Consider the following 24,760-nt stretch of genomic DNA (forward strand, 5'->3'; position numbering starts at 1 on the left):
TGGAGAGTCATTTTCAGCTACTGGACCAGGAACCCTGCATTTTATTGATAAGAGAATGGATCAAAGTGGATGTGATCGTTGTCATCAAATCAAATGTCCGGGATATACCTCGACATTTTAAAGAAAAATTTGCTACAATGCCCACAATTATGTGTATACTATTATCCGTTCATTTGCTGGAATTTCATGCCGAGAAGCACAGACATATCACGGAAATGGTAGGATCACCTCTGATGGCTTGACACTATTACGCATGCTGGCATTCCCAGGACGGGAAATATAGCGTATTTACGATTAGATGTGCTGCATCACAGATCATGGAGTGAGGCTTAAATGTGAAAATGCAGTATGCCCACTCGGCGCGCTCTGTGATATGTATCTATTCCAGATAAGACAGACTCTGCTCTTATCAGTCTCCAACACAGACACAGGAATCAGGAAGTCTAACGAACCTTTTAGAATTTTCGAATATTCTGTCATTCAATGAGTTTTATTCGTATAATACGTGGTGATAGAATGCAAATGGGACTAGTCATTACTTTCAATAACAATTCGTGGCATCCAAATGTGAAAAGCGACAATCTTTGTTTCTGTGTATACTTCAAAATCTCTTTCACACATGCACACGCACGAACGCACACACATACACAAAATACGTGCATAGAATAGCACAGCGCACTATATTGCTAACTTATAAAGTGCATAATTTATAAATGCCAAAAATTTGGGTCTTGTATGTTTTTATCGCATGTTCCATCCGTATATTTGTTCTTAATCATTTTGCAAATGATCATTTTCTATACCATTAGAATTTTTTCATAAAAATCACTTAAAAATTTTTCAAAGAAATAATTTTTATAAAATAACAAAATAATATTTCCCTAACATGCAAATGATAACTAATACTTTTTAATTAAATTTTTCAAAAAATATCTTATTGCACTTATTACATAACTAATTAGTTTTTAGTTTAATAGCATACAATATTTAACATGTCCACTCTTAGTGGTCCATCATTCTATTCCAAGATCATCGAATTATTAGATTTTATCCAATTTAAATGATAAAACATTTGTAAAACTCATGAAATTAATAAGACCAGTTGGAATTCTCTTAGTTATGGCAAAAAAGGTTTTGTTGATTAGAGACAATTATTCCGAAATGCTGGAATGTCCCAAAGATATGGAAATATATGTTCATTTATTATGTATTATTTTCTTAATGAAATCTGAAAGTCAATGGTATCAGAAAGTAGGTGAAATCAATTATGAAATTCTAGCCTAAACATGAAAGGGGCGCTGTGGAATGAAATCGTGTAAAATGCAATTTATGAATTTTTAAATTTTATGAAAAAACACTATCTAAATTAGTATTAAATTCACTAATTAGACAAGCAGGCTTTAATTTACTCCTCATTTCATTAAATCTTATTCACAGAAACATTTTTTCCTTATTTTATAAAATTTTGGTGACATCATGCATACTATTGTGCTTAATTAAAAAAAAAAAAACCTTATACGTAGTTTGATATTTATAGATTCTTGGAGTGTTAAGTAAGTAATTTATAGTTTCTTGTTCTTTCTTATAGTGTTAAATTTTGAAGCCTTTTCATTTCGGTACTCTTATTCCTGTTTTGCTTACAGTGTACTAGCATTCTATTTGAGTCAAATAACCTTAAGTTACATATACATGGGAAAATAACAATCTGCATCATCTAACTGTATGATGTCATACTCGGGAGGGTAGCTTCACTTTTACTTATTCCACATTTAGAAGAACAGTGAACTCTAATATTAAATGGAACAGAATTAACAAAAATTAATTTAATTTCTGATTCTTCACATAAAATGCGCAGATAATGACTAGAATCTTTCTTCTTTATCTTCCAATGATTAAACATTTGAAAAAGGATTAAACATTTGATGAAACAAAGAAAACGGATAGAATTTCATTGTATCAAAAAAGTCTAGTGCTGAAAATATTACTAAAAAGTATTTTATAAATATTATGTAAATTCAGGAAAAAGCTGCACGATAATTTAATTGGTATCATTAAAAAAACTTTTTAAAAATTTAAAAAATAGTTTAAGATTTGTGCCACAAAAGTGTGTTTATTTTTTAATTAAGTTTCAAAGAAAAAAGAATGCAAATTCCATAATCAAACTAAATCTGGCCAATATTTGGTAACCTTTAGGGTCAAATGGTTGATATTATGCAGCATATGCGGGTACACATACGCATACATACATTCTCCTGCACAATTAATATAGACCAATAGAGATAAACCAAATTTTCATTGCTTCGCTTGCAACAATGGAAAAGGAAAACCTGCGATTAAATTTTTGAGAAACAATGAAAGCGATTTGAATTTGATATCAACAAAGATAAGTATTTTAGCAAATTATGCAAAACATTTTATTTAAAAAATTATCAAAAGCAAGGGAAAAATTGCACTGCAGTCAAAGCGGTATCATTAAAGATATAAATTCTTGAATTTTATGATAATGCAAAAATAATTTTTATATGACAAGATTTTCTGAACTTATCGACAGAAAGAAAAAAATATCTGTTAAAATTTTGTTTAGTTATGTTAAATGTTTAAAATGTTAGTTTTTGATTTAATAATTAACAATTTTCTGAAAGTTGCTAATACAATTTTTCTGAGGTATATATTACTATCCTTTAAAGAATACTTGAGTCAAATGTGGTAGATCTAGATCTGATGGTAAGCTCTGTAGAAGGTTTACAGACATTATTTTAAAGCATAGTTCAATTTTTAGAATCTTCTTAATTCTTTTTATCAGTAGACCAATAGACCAAACAGTCTGTTACCAATAGAAGAAACAGACAGACAAAACACAGTGCAGAACTGAAATTTGCACTGTGCACACATTGAAAAAAGCATTGCACAGTATTGAAAAGAAGAGAACGAAACCATGGAAATAAAATTGAAAACAATGCGATCGAACTGGAATACCGGAAATAGCAGCTACTAGAAACTTAAGAAATATAATATTATATAGCTATCAAATTCCATTAATAAGTGTTCAGTAAGATAATTAAATATCTAAATATATTCAACACTTCCCACATTTTAAAATTAAAACTTGCCATTTTTTAACAAATTTATTTGTTTGATATAAGTTGTTACATGTTCTTTTCTATTCAAACTATGTGGTTTAAATATTCGGATTGATTTTTTTAACTGATAAGAGTTGTCTCTTGAAATTTTCTCGCATATTTTCTAATAAACTTGTTATCACTCATCTTACTCACACAAAAATTAGGATCTTTGATAAAGGCCATGAATACCATGAGTGCGGCGCTTGTGTTTCGTAGTACAATGAGAAAAATCGAATATAAATTCTGGTCAGTTTTTTTTTTCAATTCATGAAATTAACTTATTTGGCACAAATCTATAATTTCATTACCAAGATCACACACCATATTTCATTTATTTTAATCAATACATAATTGAGTTATCGCATTTACACGCATGCGAAAGTATAGACCGACAGATGGTTAACCTTTCGATTGATTTGTTTCAAAATTTGATAAAAAAATATATACTTTATATTTTAAAATTATGTATGACGTTTCATTTATTTAAGTTTTTGCGATTTCGAGTTATAATGTTTGAATACATATAAAACTGCAAATCAACAGATGGTTGACATATTTGATATGAATTTATTCTTTAGAAATTAAAACTGTGCATAAAATTTTTACTGTCTCGATTTGCAGTTATCGTATTTAGTTGCAGGGACACTTCCTATGATTGGATTTCATTGAAAATTTGATATAAATATCTGGAAGACTAAGCTTTGCTCGGCAGTTTTTTTTTTTCTTCGTAAAATCGTGTTTTTTTCGGAGAAAATATTTAGATGCGAATCACATTCTGATTACATATGAATATTTTTCAACTTTACCTACACATGAACTGGTCACTCAAATAAAAAAAAAATCATTAATGCACTTAGTTTAACATGTTAATCGAAACACTCTGCTATATAACAATATTTACAGTTTATCTGTCATTTCTTTTTGAACTTGCACTCAGCTTTACTATGGGGAAATCGGGTCCGAAATGGCGCTATATGACACTGTCAGAATGAGAGCAGGTAGAAAAAGGATCTAATAGTTAGTTATAAATTTTGTGTGTGTGTAAAATCGCATTTTTTCAGGAAAGACACCTATATATATAAACTTAAAAAGCAAAAATATTAAATATTAATCCATAAGTAAAAAAATAACGCGAAACAGCACGACTCGAACCGAGGACCTGCAGCACTTTCATCATTCATGTTGTTCTCACCATTATACTGCACTTCCCACCTACACTTCGAAGTGGAAATTGAATATACTTATTCTAATAGTTAGTTATAAAATATGTTTTTTTTCTTGTAAAGTTGTGGTTTTTTAGGAAAGATAGCTTTAGAAAGCAAAACCCTATCAAAATATAAAATTTGATTCAAATCGTTTGAGCCGTTTCCAAGATACACGGAATAAATAAATTTATGTATTTAAAAGAATTGCTCGTTTAACGTTATAAGATTCCGCAATTTCGATGTAAATATCGTATACTAAAATTTCACCTGTCTAACCAAGTGAGTTTTTCAATTATCGTCGCACGAAGACAATCAGATACTTCTTGGAAGAATTATCAAAACAATCATCAAAATTAATGCAAAGTCACCGCTACTGCTAAGTCACAAACCCGTGTCTATCGATACTTCCGTTTATTATCGTAGGACGCATTTATTGCAATTTTTGGGGAACAAATTGTTGAAGAATGCCTTTTGTTTGTGCATAACAGTAGAAATGACATGCAATAGATAATATATCGATAAAAGATAATGAATTAGATATTTCAAGATAAGTCAACAATTTATAGAAGAAAGGGTTATGGAAGGTGCATCCGAGGAATTTTACTTTTAACTGATAGCAATATGTCAGATTCTCCTGTTGCTATTGTTACCGGAGGGGCCCAAGGTATTGGGGCAGCTATTTGCAAAGAACTGTTGAAGAAAGGTTATCGAGTATGTATATGTTTTATATCCACTATTATTTTTAATGGAATTTCAGAAACTTATCAGACATTATATTTTGAATTTAGACTTGTCTTATTTTCTAAATATTATACTAAGTAATTAAATACGGTTTCAACAGCCCATAGATTAGACGCAGTTTATAGTTCACCTAAATTAACTTAAATATTTTTTTTTATCATAAACATGTTACTATTAATGTCAAAAAATTGTTGTTTTATTTAATGAGTGTCATTTTTTTATTTTTTTAAATCAGAAATAAAGACATTTATTATGCGAATCTCCTAAAATAAATCACCGTAATAAATACTTTGATTAAAAATGAATGATAAATTTTAATACGGCATTTTGTGAAAATTCTTAATATTCAGTGTTCAGTTTTTACGTAGAACAAATTATATTTATTTTAATTTTTTATTTATTACAACTAAATTTTTATTTGACTCGATTATGCATATGATATTTGAATAATTTGGGTTGAGACGATTCAATGAAATATGATTTTAGCAGTTTCTCAAATATTAGTGTTCAAACTTTTACAACATCACTTTGTCTAGGATGTTTGAATTAATTTTAATTAAATACCGAAAGAACATTTTTCTTCGCACTTTATTATTCTACTTATCTGCTGCTCTTTTTAATAAGATTCAGGTCATGGTTTTTGTAGACGGCACATTTAAAACTGATGTTCTATCCTTGGTTTCCCACGCCATGAACGAAAGGATAAAAATCTTTAACACCTATTCATCTTTCTCATCCTAAGTCGATACTTGTCAAAGAAATCCCTATGAGAATGTCACGATAAATATACTAAAAGGAAAAATTCGGTCTCTTTCGCTCTTGTCTTATGGTGTTTTGCACCTTTGTTTCTTTGTACAAATTATTCCTCCCGCGGTAACACACACACACACACACACACACACACACACACACACACACACACACACACACACACACACACACACACACACACACACACACGAAAATTAAATAGAAGATTAGACAGCTTTTTTAATTCAGTGTTATAAATACACAGCAACTTCCTCAAGGGCTCGCACATGTATGCACCACATATTCTCACATAATGTGTTTATAACTGTCAATTAAAATCCTCTTTGTTGTGATTGGCACTTACAAATACGTATGCACGGATTTATGCATTGCTCATATATATATATATATATTGCTCATATCATATTTATATATATATATACCGAAAAGAAAAATGTGCCTCAATTAAAGAAAAGGGAGTTAGCAGTGAACTACATTCATATATTTATTGCAAAATCAGATTCATTCTGGAATAATTTATATAGATATATCATATTTTATTTCGTATGCAGATTTTACCCTTAATTGTAAGCGATGAATAAGGATTCAATCACTATTTAACAGAAATTTATTTTCAGACCTTTATTTCTATGTTATAAATTTGATTCTATAAATCTGTTCTACATAATATTATTAAACCCGAGACCTCTTTTCATATGATTAAAGCAATAGTAATTTATTTATTTTTAAATCAGCTACTAATTTTAACAAGCTACTAAGGGGAATGGATACATTTAGAAAAAAAATGATGCATTGCTCCATTAATTTATTTGTTTACATTAATTATGATACTTTATATATAGTTACTTGCAAGAAAGTAATGATACTAATACTTAATCCAACAGATCTGAATGTGAAATAATGATAGCTGTTTAATAGAAAAGAACCGCATTCCCCCAAATACTCTTAAGTAATTAGATGCATTTAAGTTTTTATTTTCGGCAAGTTTTCAACGTTATATGAATTGATTTTCAGATATGTATAGCTGACATTCAAAAATCAAAAGCAGAAGAATTTGCAAGGGAGCAGCAAAAAATTTATGGCGAAGGAAATGTAATAGTAATACAATGTGATCTAACAAAAGAATCTGACTACGCAAGTAAGTTAACTTATTTTTAAGTATTAAATATTTTTTAAAAACGATGAGATTTCTGTTAAATTTTTGTTTTATTATAAAATTTCTAGTGGCATAACAATAAGAGATGGGGGGTGGGGCATGGAAAACATAGGAGGATAGGATGAACTTCTCACTGGCGTAAGGAACAGTGATGATAAAATATGAATTTTTTTTCTTTTTTTTTACATTTTAAAAAGCCATATAGGAAGAAAGAAGTGAAGTAAAATAGTATGAACTTATATTGCACTTATTATGGAAATTGACATTATACTGAGCTTAGAATAATTTTTTATTGATTGAAAAAATGCAATATAATTATCTAGAAGTAAAGCAGAAATTTGAAATAAGTTTGTCGATTAATGATAATACTAACGATCATCTTAAATTTGATTTAAGATTTACTAAGATCATCTTAGATTTTATTTAAGATGATTGTTATTATTATCTTTAAGGGGCAACTCATTTGTTGCCATTTAACAAATAAAGTACTGCTTAACGCAATAACATAAAGTGTATGTTATTAGCACATACAAGAAATCAATTTTGTGCTTATATGTTTAAAACATGTAAGCTTTTTTGCACTTTTAATTAATTTTTCCAGAAATATTTGGGAATTAACTATTAAAGTAAAATTGAGAATTAAACTCATATATATTCCTTCATTCCCATTCATATTTGAATATGCAAAATATGGTTAATAATTTTCCACAATACACTCTAAAAGGAAGCCTTTCGGATATGTATGAACTAATATGTATAAATAGAAGTTAACTACATTTTATATTTATTTTAATTCAATTCATGAACTGACTAAAATATTGAAAAAGGCACTTACCTTTATAGGAGTCAAATGAATGGTCATAAAACAATAAGTCTTCCTTTTTAAAAACTTTTTAATGGATTTTTATTCCCATAAATTTGTAGCGCAGAATTCTGAAACAAAACGAAGATTCTATTTGCTTAAAATAATGAAGATTCATTCGAAATCTTAATAGAATAATTTTCATTCAGATTTATTTTTGCTTTTAACAAAATACGAATAAGTATATCTTTCTAATAGAATGTCTAAAAGTAAACTAACTCAAGATATTTCACCATTAAAATGCAAAAGGTTTCGAATATACATTCAAACGAATAAATTTTAATTGATGTGGCCAATCACAGAATGAAAGAAAAAGCAATTTAGAATATTAAACGTTTATTTCTCATACTTAAAGCAGACGATAATCAAATGTAAGAGAAAAAATAAATATGAAGAATCAGATTATAAATAAATTAAATAAATAATGGAAATGAAATAATAAAGTCATAATATTTAATAATGATGAAAAAATTATATTTACGGATGTCAAAAAGAATATAATTTTGTGCTGACATCTAGAGAAAGAGTTCATAAATTATTATATAAAAAATCAAATAAAGTATTTTCTGATACATTATTTAATTTTATTCTTTGTATATGTAATATCTAAAAACATTTCATCATAAATGTTGATCTTACTTATACAGAAAAAAAGTTTAACATTGTTTTTGTTTAAACTTTTTCATGCACGGATAATTCAGATTGTAGTTTAATTTTGACTGAGCAACTTATAATTTAATTAAGGATTATTTATATATTATTCCATTTTTTAAATAAAGCTATTTTTAGAAGTCTATCTATCATTTAATTCCTTATGTGCCTTTTACTGCATATATTAGTTAGGAATCTTTTGAAAAGCATTCTTTAACACAAGTGATTTAAATGAATTAGGTTCGATCTGTTTCGATCAATAAGGATAAAATGGAATGAAATATATAATGTATAAATTTATTCAGCCTTTTTCAGCAATTACTCAAAGATATTGGAATTACATAAATTTATTTAGTATATTTTAGCTGATAGAATAATAATAAAAAAAAAAAAAAAAAGCGAACAATGTTTTTTTTTTTTTTTTTTTTTTAATTTTTTTCAGGGCAAAAGCGACTGCACATAATGCCGGGTTTACACTCGGTCAGTTATAAGACGGCAAGTATTCAGCGCATGCATAGAAAGGGACTGATTTATGTTTGCCACAATTTCATAAGATAGATTCAAGCATTCCATGCCTGGCTATGAGTTGTCGCTTTAGCATCCCTGAATTTTTCTTTTTCACTGCATATCTTATTAAAATGATGGATATTTACACAATAAATAACATGATTAAAAAAAATAGTTTAGTTATATAAACGTCCCGTTTTAAAGCAACACTAGGGCTATTTTGGGACGGACCTCGTAATTTTTAACCACGGTCAGATGACTAGGACGACACCTGAGCTGGCACCCTCCTCTCTACACCACACCAGTGGGAGGACGTTTGACCCTGATGGATTTAACGTGCAACAGACCCCCTTACATGACGGTTCTTCGGTGGAATCGGGTCTCAAACTTGAATCTCAACGGCTCACGAGCCGAAACCTTACCACCAGGAAACTGTAACCTTAAAAAAAAAGATCAACATACCTAAATTTGGAAAACTATAGGAAAAAAATGGAAAATAAAAGTAAAAAAAAATTACAACCTCGCATAAAATGGTCGCAAAGAACAAAAACACAACAAAAAATGTCGAAAACTAATCTACGGAAAGTGATTAATTTTTTTAATGCCAAAAAACCCGCCAAGTTCTACAAACGCATGCGCAGTGAAAAAAATAAATATACAATACAGCAGTTTGTAGTTGTCCTGTCGGGACAATTGATTGTCCCGACAGGACATCGAACCGAACAGCATTTTTCAGCCCTTCTTACGCATGCACTGCTTACTTGCCGTCTTATAGCTGGCAGAGTGTAAACCCAGCTTAATACCGAATAATGAAAGTATTTCCACAGCTGAATATAAAACATACATGTTTTGCATTTTAAATACTGTTGTCTATGAATATTTCGATACTTTTGACGATAAGAAAAGTTTTACCAAAGCACAATATATACACTTCATATAAATTTTAAAATTCCTCTTATCTCAAATTTACTATGGAGTGTAATTATAATGTTCATTTGTGTATCATTTTCACATATATATTAATTTTTTTTAATTCTTAAATTTCTTCTTGAAATTGCATTCAACTTAATTAAATCATTCTCTTTATTTCTTAGAAGCACTGCAAAATGTCTTGCTATGTATACTTATCAATAATAATTATTCAGTTAATAGTGGAAAGTCATGTACAGAAATGATTTATTCTCAAATGATTTTAAAAATGATTTTTAAATTAAAAATACAATCACGAACATTTTAATTATTACCTATTCATAAGAATAAGTTTAATGTCCCAGAAGACCTACTGTAATATATTTTATTTCTAATATTTCCTCCCCCCCACAAAAATGATATTGTCTATCTCTATCTACATCATTAATCTCTATCTACATCATTAATCAAATCACTGTTATGACTAAAAATAAATTTCAAGAATATATTCGCGTTTAAAAAGAATTTACTAACTAGTTTTAGCTCAAAAAAAGCATTTATTGCTCACAGATTTTATATTGCAAAGATGTACAATTTGTTCTTTTCAGCCAATGGAAATGGATCCAGATAATTAAAACTGTAGATTATGATAGTAAATAGATTTAATTGAACAAAATGGAATTTTTTAGAAAGGTAACAGCATTTTCTAACGACGGACACTCATTCAGAAACCTTTCCTGTTATTTGTACAAAATATTGAAAATGTAACTCTGCAATACTGTTTGGCCCCAAGAAACAGTATCATTTATTTATTGTCGCGCTTTAACTATTTTTCTTACTTACGATCCAAAAAGGAAATCCTGTTTTCCTTGCCGGCAACGTTTCAGTTCCCAAAGCTAATGTGCTTATTAAAAATGTATTTGGAATTCTGTTACTGTTTCTGTTAATAACTAGTTAACTTTCCTTACTTCAGATTTTTTACAATACTTTGTTTGAAAATAAACTGTTCTTCAATTAAAATATTACTTATATCCAATTAAAATATCTTTGTGTTACCCAAAGACTTACTTATGTTCACATACAATCATTATGTGCGAAGGAATAGCAAAAAAATGAGATAGTTTTATAAATAATGTATACAATTAATCTTATGCTATTCTTTTAAGATATAACATTGAATTTTTTTTGTATCAGATGTTTTCGAAGGGACGCTGAAACATTTTAAGAGAGTTGACGTTCTCGTGAACAATGCAGGAGTCTTGATGGAACCAGATCCTCGCACATGCGTTGAAGTTAATTTGGTGAGTTTAAAAAAAAAAAAAAAAAAAAAGTTTATAGAATAATGTAGTCTAAAAAGTTCATATATTTACGAACTTAATTTCAGTTGGGACCTCTCCTAGGATGCCACGCAGCTCTGAAATACATGGGAAAAAGCAAAGGAGGAAATGGCGGTGCGGTTATCAACACAGCTTCTGTTGCAGGTAAAGCAATATTTAGCAGCATAAAACGCTCCGATACAGTAAAAAAACAATCAAACTTCTTGCTACCATTTGCTTTTTTGTCAGTCTTAAAGTGAAATAATGTTTTGGAATTCGTTTATTTCATATTTATAATTGTAATTTTATCCTTTACAATCACACTGCTTTTTAAGAAATTAAGAGTTAAAAATTTCTTCAATATAAAAATTAATTGAAATTTTTTTGAATTAAATTCTAAAAGCTCTTTCTTTTTTTTTTCATGAAATGCCTTAGAATAATGCGAACAGTCTTCTTTATGGATCAATAATTAAAGGTAAGGCTGGTTAAAATAAATTAAAATGCCGTTTTAATATATGTAAAGCAAATAATCGAGCGTTGAAGCATGTCTATAAGAACATTTATTTTCTTTAAATATTCACATCATTATTGCAAGATTTAAATTATCAGACCTATATATCATGATTTTAAAAACAGATGGAATTATGGAATACTCTCACTGGAAAATATTGACAAAAAAGGTAAGTGTGAAATAACGAGTGAAGCTATCCGGATCTGTAATTTGGTCGCGAAAACATTATATCCCTAACCAGTTTCGTTGTGAAATTTGACTGAAAGAACAGTAAACTATTCTGGTCCATATATCAGCTGATGCTTGATAATGTTTGATTGTTTTTTCTGCGAACATGATCTCAAAAAATGTTTAGGAACTTGTCACCCACATCTGCTTTGATATCCATGTTACCAAAGAGTCTACTAGAATCTTCCTGTTTTCACCTGCCCATGATACTATGCAAATGATAGGTCTCGTGAACACAGCTTGGAACACTTCCTGGGATATTTGTACATTTCATGAATATTTTTAACAACTTTATTTTGTTTATTTAGATAATGTTGTTTTATATCTTATATTTTCTATAAATTTACATTCGACGGTTATGTTTCGGATCTCATTTGATCAAGATTTATTTTTCTGCATAATTTATTTATTCTTGGAATTTGTAATTAATTCACTAATTTTTCAAAACTCCTTATATCTCATACTCATTTATATTTTTATCTGCTCACAGCAACCTAGAAATTTGTTTAACACTTTCTAGGGCCGTGGAAAGTATGCTTCCCACCAAATTTATCAATCTTTGTATGAAATTATGTAGGTTGGCATCAGTTCTGACAAATTTTTTTAGTAAGTCAGAAACTTAGATGCTTCAGTTCTTTATCTCAGACAAAATGATGTGTCTTGATTTGTTACTTAATTATTAATTAACCAAATTAATTAATTCATCAAATTAAATTTATCTAATAAGCTAAATGAATCCCTTCCCTTATTCTAATTTCAAGCCTAAAAATATTTTAACGTAATATGACTAGAAAAAAAAATGTACCTTTAAATTGCTAAAGCACTTTCTTTCTTTATTTTTTTTGAAAGCCCTATATTATTTAGAATATCCTAATGCTACATAAATAAATAACTTTAAAAGTAATATAACTAGTTTCATTCATTTCAGTAGTTTTTCACTGTTGAAAATTTAACATTGATGCACATTGCTCAACAGGGCTTACTAACATTAAGTTTCCAATAATTTTCATGTCGAGTTATTACTTTCTCGTATATGTGGTATAAAGAAAGTATAATAATCGTCGAAAAATTCGAACTCGAGATTTCGACGAATCTCCACGTTTTCGACATCCCAGAACTCGAAAAACACATTTTTGGGAAAAGTCCGCCTGTTTATCTATGACAAAGACACCTCAAACCCGTTTTATGCTAGACGGTTGAAGTTTGGCATGAGGCCTTTACATGAAATTTGCAGATTTCAGGTAAATTTTGAGCAAAGTCCGTGTAGAGGAAGTTCGTCTGTCCGGCTGTTCAAATATTTAGCACGATAACTACTAAACGAAGGCAACTATATAGATTAGATTCAGTATGCAGATTTACCATCTATAATGAAGACATCTATCAAACTTCGAGCGAAATCCAACAATGGGTTGATTGTCTGTCGGTCTGTACTTTCAGAAACATGTAGACGCGATAATTCAAAAACGCAATGACTTAATCAAATTTGGTATGGGATTTTGCGACTACATTTGCATTCTTGTTACTAATCTTTGTTTGAATCGGTTGAGAAAACATATCTAAAGCATGAATTCGATTTTCGGTTACTATTAACGACATACCAGGGATAAATCACCACAAACCTTGTCAAGGATGATACGATAAATTCAGTAAATATGCTAAATTCACGCCAAATTTATTATTTCGTAACTATTGTAGGCCAATGTCATACAAGGTGTTTTTGGGATATCAGATTTATTAGAAAGTATGCGAAAAATTTTTTGAGAGAAGACTCCCGCCATTTTTATATGGTTTCTGAGTGTTTTTAGTGATTTTAATTTGATTTCTTTTAAAGAAATGAGCATTTGCATTCCCTCCCTACCATTTATGTTGAAGAACTGCCGTAAATATATGCCTATTTTTATTATGTTATTTTTTTACCACAGAGAATATATTAAAAAAGCATTTATTTATATTTTATAGGAGTTGTACCTGTTCCTCTGATACCGGCGTACGCAGCCACTAAGCATGGTGTAGTGGGTTTGACTCGCAGTTTTGGAGTAAGTACAGGGTTATCAAGAAATTAGTTACCCATTTTAGAGGGCTATAAAAGGCGTTCTATTAATCCAAATAAGAAAAAAAATTTGACCTACAGATTATTGAGATGATGCGCTGTACATTTATTAAATAAAAATTAGTACAAAAATTCACCGTTAGGTGGCGATGTAATATATATAAAACCATTTCATATGGTTTATAATTGTTAAATGAAGTAAAATTAGAATTGCTCAATTTGTCCTCTTTCATTTTCAACAATATCTCTAATCGGAGAACCATATTTTCTATAGATGAACGGAGTGAGTCTGCCGGAATATTAAGAATATGCCGCCGGATGTTGTCCTGCAGATCTGGTAGAGATAATGGGCTTTGACGGTAGATATTGTCCTTCAAATAACCCCACAACCAAAAGACTCAAGGGGTGATGTGTGGCGAGCGAGAAGGGAAAGAACGGTTGATAAATCATGCTTCTGTGAAATGCTGTATTAACAATCTCTTTACAAGACGATCAATATGAGGTAGTGCACCATCCCGCATGGAAACGATGTCTTGAAGGCATCTACGCTGTAGAAGAGTAGAGATTACAAAATCCCTCAGCTTACCATGGTACAGTTGTCCTGTGACGGAAGAGGTTTTTATTTCACTCGAAGTTATCTCTTCAAAGAAATGACTTTCAATGATAAAGGTAGCTGTAAAACCACACCATACTGTCACTTTTTCAGGATGCAAGTGTTGCTCCTGGATAACGTGAGGGTTTTCCTCAGCCGAAATTTGCCAGTTGTGGCTGTTAACTTGCCCACTGAGGCAAAAGTGGGCCTCATCACTCCACAGAATGTTGTTCCATCGTCAAATTGTGTCAACCACCATTCGAGTAAGGAACTGAAATGCAAAAATTTTACGTAACCTTAAGTTCCCGTCCAGCAACAGGTGCACAGATTTGATTTTGTATGGTTAAGAATGCAGAATCTGCCGTACGGTTTTTCGTACAGTTGAATACGGTATATCTAGAACATGGGAAACAACTGGCAAACTCACATTATTATGCGGCCACTGACTGCTGGCTTCAACGAGCGCGGTCGCAGCATTTTCGACTCTGGAAGACGGGATTTTTTTCCATCCTCTAACTGGAAAAATGCCAAGTTGCCCGGTTTTTTCAAATTTCTGCATCATTTTGAGTGGGGTACCTGGAGACATTGGACCTCTTCGCATCTGCTTCATACGACGAAATTCCTTTAGAGCTGTAACGGAGTTTTGTTGATTCTGGTAGAACAATTTCACCAGTAGCGCTTTTTCTTGTCACGTAGGCATGACAAATAGAGAAGAAACTAATGTTCGTGCAGAATTCGCCTTCTTTTTATCCAAAGAAAAATGGTAATAGACGTGCGCTGTAACGGAAATTTTGTTTCACATTTTCAATATATGCAAATAAATGCCATTTGTGTTACAGAGCCATCAATTGGTGAATTTTTCTACTAATTTTTTCTAATTAATGAATGCGAAGCGCATCGTCTGAATATTCTGTAGTTCAAATTTTATTTTATTTGGACCAATAGAACGCATTTTAGACCTCTCTGAAGTGGGTAACTTATTTCTTGCTAACCATGTATTTTCTGAAAACAGTAATTTTATTTAAATATGGTAAATCTATGCCTATTTAAAATGAAATTCTAATATCTGAAAGGCAATAATCAAGGGAAATATGAATAAAATTGTTATTATTGTTATTTTTTGTTACCCATGAACATCGATTCATTTTTGAATGTTACAATAATTTACATAATGCAAGTTTTGCACCAAGATCAATGCATTGGTGCTTTTCGCAGTGAAAAAGCATATAAAATCAGAACTATAATTGCGTATATCATGCCTATATACTTAAAACACTAATGTATGTGGCACAGAAATCGTTCTTATTACATATTGTCGAATGGCAGAGGTTAAATGTAAAAAATTAATATTCATACAGTTCAGACAGTTTTATTGAACGTTGACAAAGCTGTACTTTATTCAGCGTTTCGCTGATTAATGAAGCTAAAAAAATATTATTAGTAATAGGCTGGATAAAATTCATTAATTACCTGTATTCATTCAGAGGAAAGAAGATGTAAAAGAAATCAAGAAATAGATATCAAGCAAAGTTTAATCGGGCACGAAAATGGTCTTAACCATTTCCAGATAGGTAATTGCTATGACATAACTATAGAAATCGATGACCACATATTTCAAACTATTACCTCACAACAATGACTTTCACATTATCCAAAAATTCAAAAAATTACTTTTTTAATGATTTATAGATTTATGCTATGTTTATTTATTGATTGTGCTATCTTTTGTTTATTTTTAATATTTTTTAAATGTAATACACAATTTGAAATAGTTTTTATAGTTTTTAAATTCAAATTCATTTATATAAGCATTCAGTCGTGTGCTTTTGACAATTTTAAAACTAAGTCTAAAAAAAAGTGCCTTCTTTGGTTATTGATTCTGAAGTAGAATTTTCACTTCTGCTTTTATTGCGTATTATATATTCTTTTTAATTTGCATGCGTTATAATTTGTTTTGGCTGATTCAGTTCATATTTTCAAGTCTTATCAGATAACAACGTGAAATTTGAAAAAAATATTCACTTTACATTAATATTTAATAAACCAAAATGTTAATAAACTAAGCGAATAAGTTAGTCGTCAAAGGCGACTAGTAATGTAACACACTGCTAAAAATATTGGCTACCAGCATACTGAATGCCTTGAACAAAGCAGATATAAGATAATATGCAACTAAATAGAAGGAAATAAGAAGAAAATACTTGGGATTGGTTTTTCCCGGCGACTAATACAGGGAAGATCAACAAATTCATAGGACAAACAGAGTCTGTCGGAGAGTGTCGATGAAGTAATGACAAGAGGTCATAAATTCCGAAGTCTATTCTTGAATAGTTATGAGTCATTTCTGACCTGTATCCCCAATGTCTTAATCCTGTATCTACTTTACTACAAACTTCCAATCGTCGTTAAAGCGTTTTTCAATGAAAGAAGAAAGTTGAAAGAAATAGCTGTAGTATTCAATAATATTTACGAATAAAATTCGTTTTGTAATGAAGCTCATTGATGTAAAGTCGGACACTGAAAATTATTTCTTATTATGCAAATGAAGTCATGGCACTATAAAAATAAAGCATCAATGAAAGAAAAAAGATTGGAATTAAAATGACGTGGATTGAAAAGCCGGGTTTCTACTTGAATTTATTTCAGTCACTGTCGCTACTGAGCCATTTCGAATGGGAGTGCATCAAGTGTTGACAGGGAGGGAGAGCTTGGGATGCTTGACATGGAGGAGATTGCGATCTATTGTATGTGTTCGTTCACCAGGATGGGGGGGGGGTTGAATTGACAGATGAGGTGAATGCTTGCGAATGATTGATCGTAATGGAGGGCCTAAAAATGGAATATCGTAGAGTGTCAATGCTCCAATGCCATGGTGTGGAAAGATAGTTAATGATCAGCTTAAAAATGAACCAGAAGCAATTGCTGAATACTTTCCAGCATACATATAACAGACTAGCTACAAAAATTATCATAAATGCTATAAGGGTATGGATATTTCGAACATTATTATTCCAATGATTCTTTATGTAGATACATCAGAATGCTACTAATATCTCTCGTGATACTGGTCACAAATAGTGTATTGGAATATTTACTGACATAAGAATACTATGTGCCCTTAGAGATTTCACTAATCTACCGTGAACAGCTTCTCTATCAGTTATTAATCATGAAGGTTACTTAACAGAAAAACAATTTCATTCTTACCTTCTTTTCGATGTTGCTGCACTTATTGAATAAGTGCGCCAACTATAGAAAACCGCCTGTAGAATGTCATTAGATAATTTTTACTATTGAGTTAATGCAAAATTTTTGCCTGTGTTTATCAGCTTTATGACTGCACAGATTTATGTATAGATTTCTATCACATATTATGAATTGCTATGGGCGAATTGTTTTCGCCTTTATTGTTGAAATTCTTTTATATTTAATTACAATAACTGAATTGCGTTTTTTTCATTCACTTGAGGAAAGCCCTTCCTGATTGGATATTTTGATATCCAAAGTACTTCTGGTACGGAAATTTAGTTAAAACACACTGTAAGCATTAGTAAAAAAAATAAAAAAGCTGCTTTATTTTTCATGAAATAATTAAATTTCATAAAGGGAATAAAATTAATAAGAGGAATTAACAGTATCTGAATATTGGATTCTCTCACTCTCTGTATATATATATGTTTGCTTCTACAATTAAATGTGTTCATCAAGAAAAAAAAAACTGGATGTGAATTGGACCGTTACTTTTGTAACACTTTAATCTAAAATAATAATAATAGTAAAAATAATGATAACAATAACAGTTCGTTAGATTAATTATTTTTGGTTTTTTCCTAATTGTTCTGGTTAAAAAAAACTGATTTCTTAATTTATGACAATTTATGTATCCAGTATTATTATATTAATTAAAACTTCAGAGAATAGTAGAATTAATTTTGGCTGTTGAGATAAATGTAAAATGGTCTGCGTCATTTTGAACTTGAAATGCTTTGCGCAATTGCATTTCGTATTGTTAAAAAGAGAGAAAGGAAATACCCATGCAAAATATTATGTTCGAATTCGTAAATCTGATTTCAGTGACAGTCAAAAAGTAGTATTTTCAGTTTGAAAGAACGATAGTTTGCGATGAACAAACAACTCGATAAAACTGGAATGCTCGAAATTTCTATACAAGTACAGCAATATGGGATGTTCTTTGCCAGTGTATGGTGATAAACTGTTTTAAATTTTGAGGATAAGAACTGCTGATATAAAACTATGGTACAAGTTAAAGAATATCGAACAGATTGAAAGAACAGCAATCCATTATCTCAGCTTTAAAAATTTTGGTGAAGTAATTTCTTTTTCTGTCTGGTTAAGACAAAATTATGTTTGTAACAAATGAGTAGGAAATAATTTCCTCGTTTTTTTTATCCTCTGGGTGAAGCAGATATCGTCTAATTTGTAATGATATGTTAGTTATGAATCAAGTGGCTAATATTTTGACCTTTTTATAAAGAATTTTTAATAGCTGTAAAATAAATTTAATTATCTTTATCGTAAAGCAAAAAATGATTAAAATTAAAAAAATATCTTTATACATAAATTCAAAGATTATTTTGATAAAATCGGAAATAAGCTATACGAACATGACGATGGAAAATTTCTATTATATGTAATATTAATATAAGAAATTATGAAATATTAATATTATTGATAAATAATAATATTAATATAAGAAAGGTTAATTTATATCAAACTTTCATTATTTTTTGTAAGTAATTTTATAATATTTTATTTGTAAGAAAAGTTAACTTGTTTATTACTAAATGTTTAAGCGCATATAGTAATTTTAAAATGTAACTACATTTGAATTTGTACAATTGAAAGTCTGACTTCATTTAATTATAGAAGCATTTCCCAACTTATGGTCATTTATCATTCTCATTTTAGCTTCCTTACCATTATGATAAGGATGGAATCTTCTTTGCTGCTTTATGCCCTTATTATGTAGACACAGATATGATGAAATCAGTAAACAGAACTCTTGAGCCCACATTGGACTCATCCAACCGCCCTGATAAAATGAGGTATTCGTAATAAACATTTAAATAGAACTGTTAATTTTTCCATAATTTCAATCACCAATTTGTGCCATTATTTTTATTTGTTATATTTTTTCCAGCGTTGAATACACAGCAAAAGGAGTGTTGAAGCTATTAGAAGACAAAATCAATGGCTCTACGTTACTCGTTGTTCCTGATGGATATCACTATTACGAACTTGACGAAAAACTGAAGACTTTAATCCCAGCAGAAGAAGAAGTTGCTGGAAATATAAAACCTCAATGAAAGAAATGAAAAGGATAAATAAATGCAATTTTTCTTTGAAAATTTAATAAAGAATTAAAAAAAATTTCAAATAAATTCTGGTATTTCTTTTTAGTTTACACAAATACGAGACCGATTTTTTTAAAAATATTGTTCTGATAGTGTTTCTTAATGTTTATTAACCATCCTTTCTTTAGTAATTTTTCATTTTTTCTTCTTATATTTTGGGCCATTTTTAATTACTTTTCATATGAAATGATTACTAAGTACCAAAGAAGGAAACTGCCATTTAAAATGAGAGACATATCAAAGAATCAAGCCAACCTATATGAATCTACTGAGACACGGTTTGTATATTGCTTAGCAGAACACATAGGTTTACTTACAGTGCAAGTAATGCGCTTGCGCGCAAAGAAAATTTTAAATAAAGCATTTGTATATATATGTGTTCGGAATTCGAAGGATTCACTGTTAATTGGGTGGAAAGATGAGCAAACCATACTCTTAAAAGAAGCATGCCCGACTTTACACATGTTCACGTTGCAGTCGAGTTTTTAGAACGGCCTCTGAACGACTTCGAACACTTGAATACATGGGTTTTCTTGGATAAACAAAGTTGAATACATATCAGACCTTTTAAATTAAAAGGCTATTGACGGAATGTTGTTATTTTGCAGTGAATGCAAAGCAAGAATAACAACAATCGGGGATTGGCCATATACGCATAATAAATATCATCACCACGGGACGAACGGTGTAGAGAATGTATATATATATATATATATATATATATATATATATATATATATATATATATATATATATATATATATATATATATATATATATATATATATATAAGTAGATACGTTATTCTTTGATCCCCCAGATATGTTACTTTTTGTTAATAATTAAAAATTAATATATATGCATATTTTGAGGGTAAATATTTGTATTCCTGAATTTAAGGAATTTCAGTGTCTTTGAAAGAACTAGTTAGTGTTATAATAAAAACTTTCCATGTTTTCTTTTAAAAAATTCAAAACTATATGAATACGTTAAAAACAGATATAATTATCTCTTTTCTCTTTTTGGTGAGTTCGACATCAAATTTTTTTAAAAATATTTTTCAAAATATTTAGCATGTTTTATTTCTGTTTTTAAATGATTAATTGAAAATCAAATTTTATTTTTAACATTAAATATATCTAATTCACATTTATAATTCACCTGTTGATTTTGATTTCACCTGTTGATGTTACAAGAAAACTTTCAAAGGAAAAATAGAAAGAAACACGTACAAATCTCATAAATAGACGAAAAAAGATGCTAATTAATATTAAGCAATGATGGCAAGGGCAATTCTGGAAACAATCAGATAATAATATGATTATTCATTTATCTTAACAATTGTTGTGCAACATTTTTATTTATTTTATCCTTTGTTTTTTTTATAAATAAATTATATCCAATTTATGTGAAGCAATATGCATCCTGATTGTTTACAAATGCTTTGGAAGAGCGGGATAAACATGTTTCCTGTATATCCAAACTTTCGATTTCATTGTTGATAATGAAATTTTTTGCTCCAAAATTTATAAGGGAGAAAATATAAAAGTACATATTTATCGTAAAAAGTATTTATATCTTGTTAAAAAAATGTCATATTTGATTCTACATATTTATCGTAAAAAAGTATATCTTGTTAACTTATATATATCTTGTTAACTTATATATATTAACGAAGAAGATATAAAGAAGTATATATTCTTTGATTCGTAATGAAGTTCAAAATTTTAATCAAGGATTATTTTAAAAAGCAATTTGCTAAATAATGGAGTTTTACAGGAATTATATCTACATGTAATTTATTGTTTCAAAATTTATTTCTGAATTAAAGTAACTATTTTTGTATTTAATTGAATGTTTCTTAATTTCAAAATTTTCAAGGTAAACTATTGTATGCTTTTTATATTTTTTAGAATCATAAGTTTTGAAATCGACTTTGAATTGTTGTAATACCTTTGCAATGAATCAGAGTAAATTACCCTGCCATGACAATACTCACCTTTTGTTTCGCTAACAGCTATATTCAATTACCGCATTTTAAAGGTTGAAGAATTTTAATTATTGCAAATTTTAATAGTTCCATAGCGCTCGGACATCACAATATCTTCTGACATTTGACTCAACATGGTGACAGTTTTAAACCTTACATTAAAGCTATCTATGATTTGAATTAAAGCTTTTCAGTTGATTTTTTCAAGATTATAGAATACACACAGCATTCTCATTTTATATTCTTTAAATAAATGTTGTGGCTAAGCGGCTACTATTATTCAAATATAAATGTTAAGAATCAAAATAATTATGATTTCATTATTTACAATACACTCTTCTGTGTAAAAAATGTAGTGCAATTGGAGAGTTTTAGGATTACATAATTCGGAATCCTGCTAAACATAACCAAACATTTATGATTTCTGTTGACAAGTACTCATATATGATTTTTATCATATAAACTTGGTCGACAAGATAATTTAAATCACAAGATACCGGCAAAAGTTTCAGAAAATTAAAATTTCATAATCTTTTGTTATTGACAGGTCTTTAAAGAATAAATCACTTTTAAGAATTTGATTTTATGCTTTTTTTTTCATTTTTGGAAAGATAATAGAGGGGAAGTTGAAGATATAATGTCTTCATTTTTTGGACTCCCAGCTTGAATCTATTGAAATTATTTCAGGCATCAAAACTATCCTCTCCCTCAAAACATGCAGAAAGAGATTAAAATATCTGCGTAATATATTCGTTGATATCATCTTTAGACTACAATAAATGCTCTATATAAATCGAAGAAAAATGATTTATCTTGGATAGTAGAATTGGCGAATTTCCGTCCATACAAATTATGATATAACAGATGTTACAATATGGGATGCTTCTGTGTCTACCATCAGGCAATAGAGAGAAATATATTTTGTAGTGCATTAAAAAAGGAAGATGAAGCAAATGGTGCAAAGTACTATACACCTCCTGAAATTTAACAATGGAAGGAAAAGAAAAGGGAGTATCCTTTCAGGATAAAATAATGTTGACAAAATAAATGTGATAAGAATGGTAGTTAAGAATAATGAAGTACTGAAACAAAATATTGAGGTAATGAAGTCATTAACAAAAAAGCTTGGAATTATACTTTATGACAATTTAGGATTAAAGTAGGACTAATTAGAAATGGGAGACGGAATACAGAAAATTGAATTGAGGAACAGAATTTAGAACTGGAAAGCCGAAATATCAAATACGAGTACCTTTAAACGATTAGAAATGTAAGTAATGGACACAGTTCTTTAGACCACCAAGTTCATTTTTTATCATCATGAAACAGAGCAGATAAAATCTTTGATCTTTGATTATGATCTAATTATATTATATAGAAAAATATATAAAGATTAAAATATATGCATAGTGCGACAAATATTTGAAATTCAGAATCATTGCTGAAAGAACATAGTAGGAAAATAGATGGTGAAAAAATTACCTGGTGTAATTTCAGAAAGGATGGATTGTATAAAATTTCATATCAATTTGCAGAAATAAGGTCACAAATTCATAACGTGATTTGATATCAAGCACAATTACTTACAAATCAGTTGTAGCATTTTCGAAACGGTAATTGTATTCTTTAAAATGATAATTAATTACCATTGATTGATGAGTATTTTAAACAAAGAAGAAGTTTCAGGATGCTATTTTATAAATTTAAATTAGATTGGAGTTGAAGTTTGCAGCAAATAACGAAATATTTTAGTGACAAATGAGCTCTACTATCATCGTGGAAATATTAATAGTTGCTCGACATATTTTTCTTTTTTCATTCTACCATCTTTATCAGACGAGCTATGAAATATATTACCATACTCAACGAAAAAGACATGATTGCCATATGATTGCAATGGGGTTTTCTCTGAATTTAAGATTGTCTGCGCTTATTGTCTTCTATTTGCTATAAAAAGCTACGCTTCTTTACAATTACTACGCAATATAAAATCAAAAAGTAAAAGGTGATTTCTCATATGCCAACTCATTTTTTGAGAAACAACGAAAGCGATTTGAATTTGCTATCAACAAAGATAAGTATTTTAGCAAATTATGCAAAACATTTTATTAAAAAAATTATCAAAAGCAAGGGAAAAATTGCACTGCAGTCAAAGCGGTATCATTAAAGATAGAAATTCTTGAATTTTATGATAATGCAAAAATAATTTTTATATGAGAAGATTTCTGAACAGAAAAAAAAATACCTGTTAAAATTTTTATTAATTTTTGATTTAATAATTAATAATTTTCTGAAAGTTACTAAAACAATTTTTCTGAGGTATATATTACTATCCTTTAAAGAATACTTGAGTCAAATGTGGTAGATCTAGATCTGATGGTAAGCTCTGTAGAAGGTTTACAGACATTACTTTAAAGCATAGTTCAATTTTTAGAATCTTCTTAATTCTTTTTATCAGTAGACCAATAGACCAAACAGTCTGTTACCAATAGAAGAAACAGACAGACAAAACACAGTGCAGAACTGAAATTTGCACTGGGCACACATTGAAAAAAGCATTGCACAGTATTGAAAAGAAGAGAACGAAACCATGGAAATAAAATTGAAAACAATGCGATCGAACTGGAATACCGGAAATAGCAGCTACTAGAAACTTAAGAAATATAATATTATATAGCTATCAAATTCCATTAATAAGTGTTCAGTAAGATAATTAAATATCTAAATATATTCAACACTTCCCACATTTTAAAATTAAAACTTGCCATTTTTTA

General features: G+C 29.4%; 1 protein-coding gene across 1 annotated transcript; it reads left to right on the plus strand.

Moving 5' to 3' along the window:
* Window positions 1-4,882: 4,882 nt before the first annotated feature.
* LOC129962559 (15-hydroxyprostaglandin dehydrogenase [NAD(+)]-like) lies at window positions 4,883-19,994 on the plus strand. Its single transcript, XM_056076324.1, has 7 exons — window positions 4,883-5,038; window positions 6,854-6,977; window positions 11,119-11,225; window positions 11,309-11,405; window positions 13,939-14,015; window positions 19,551-19,687; window positions 19,783-19,994. The coding sequence occupies exons 1-7, from the start codon at window positions 4,949-4,951 to the stop codon at window positions 19,946-19,948; spliced, it is 798 nt and encodes a 265-aa protein (XP_055932299.1). The 5' UTR covers window positions 4,883-4,948; the 3' UTR covers window positions 19,949-19,994.
* The last annotated feature ends 4,766 nt before the right edge of the window (window positions 19,995-24,760 follow it).

Source organism: Argiope bruennichi, chromosome 3, assembly GCF_947563725.1.
Source record: "Argiope bruennichi chromosome 3, qqArgBrue1.1, whole genome shotgun sequence".
NCBI classification, from domain to species: Eukaryota; Metazoa; Arthropoda; class Arachnida; order Araneae; family Araneidae; genus Argiope; species Argiope bruennichi.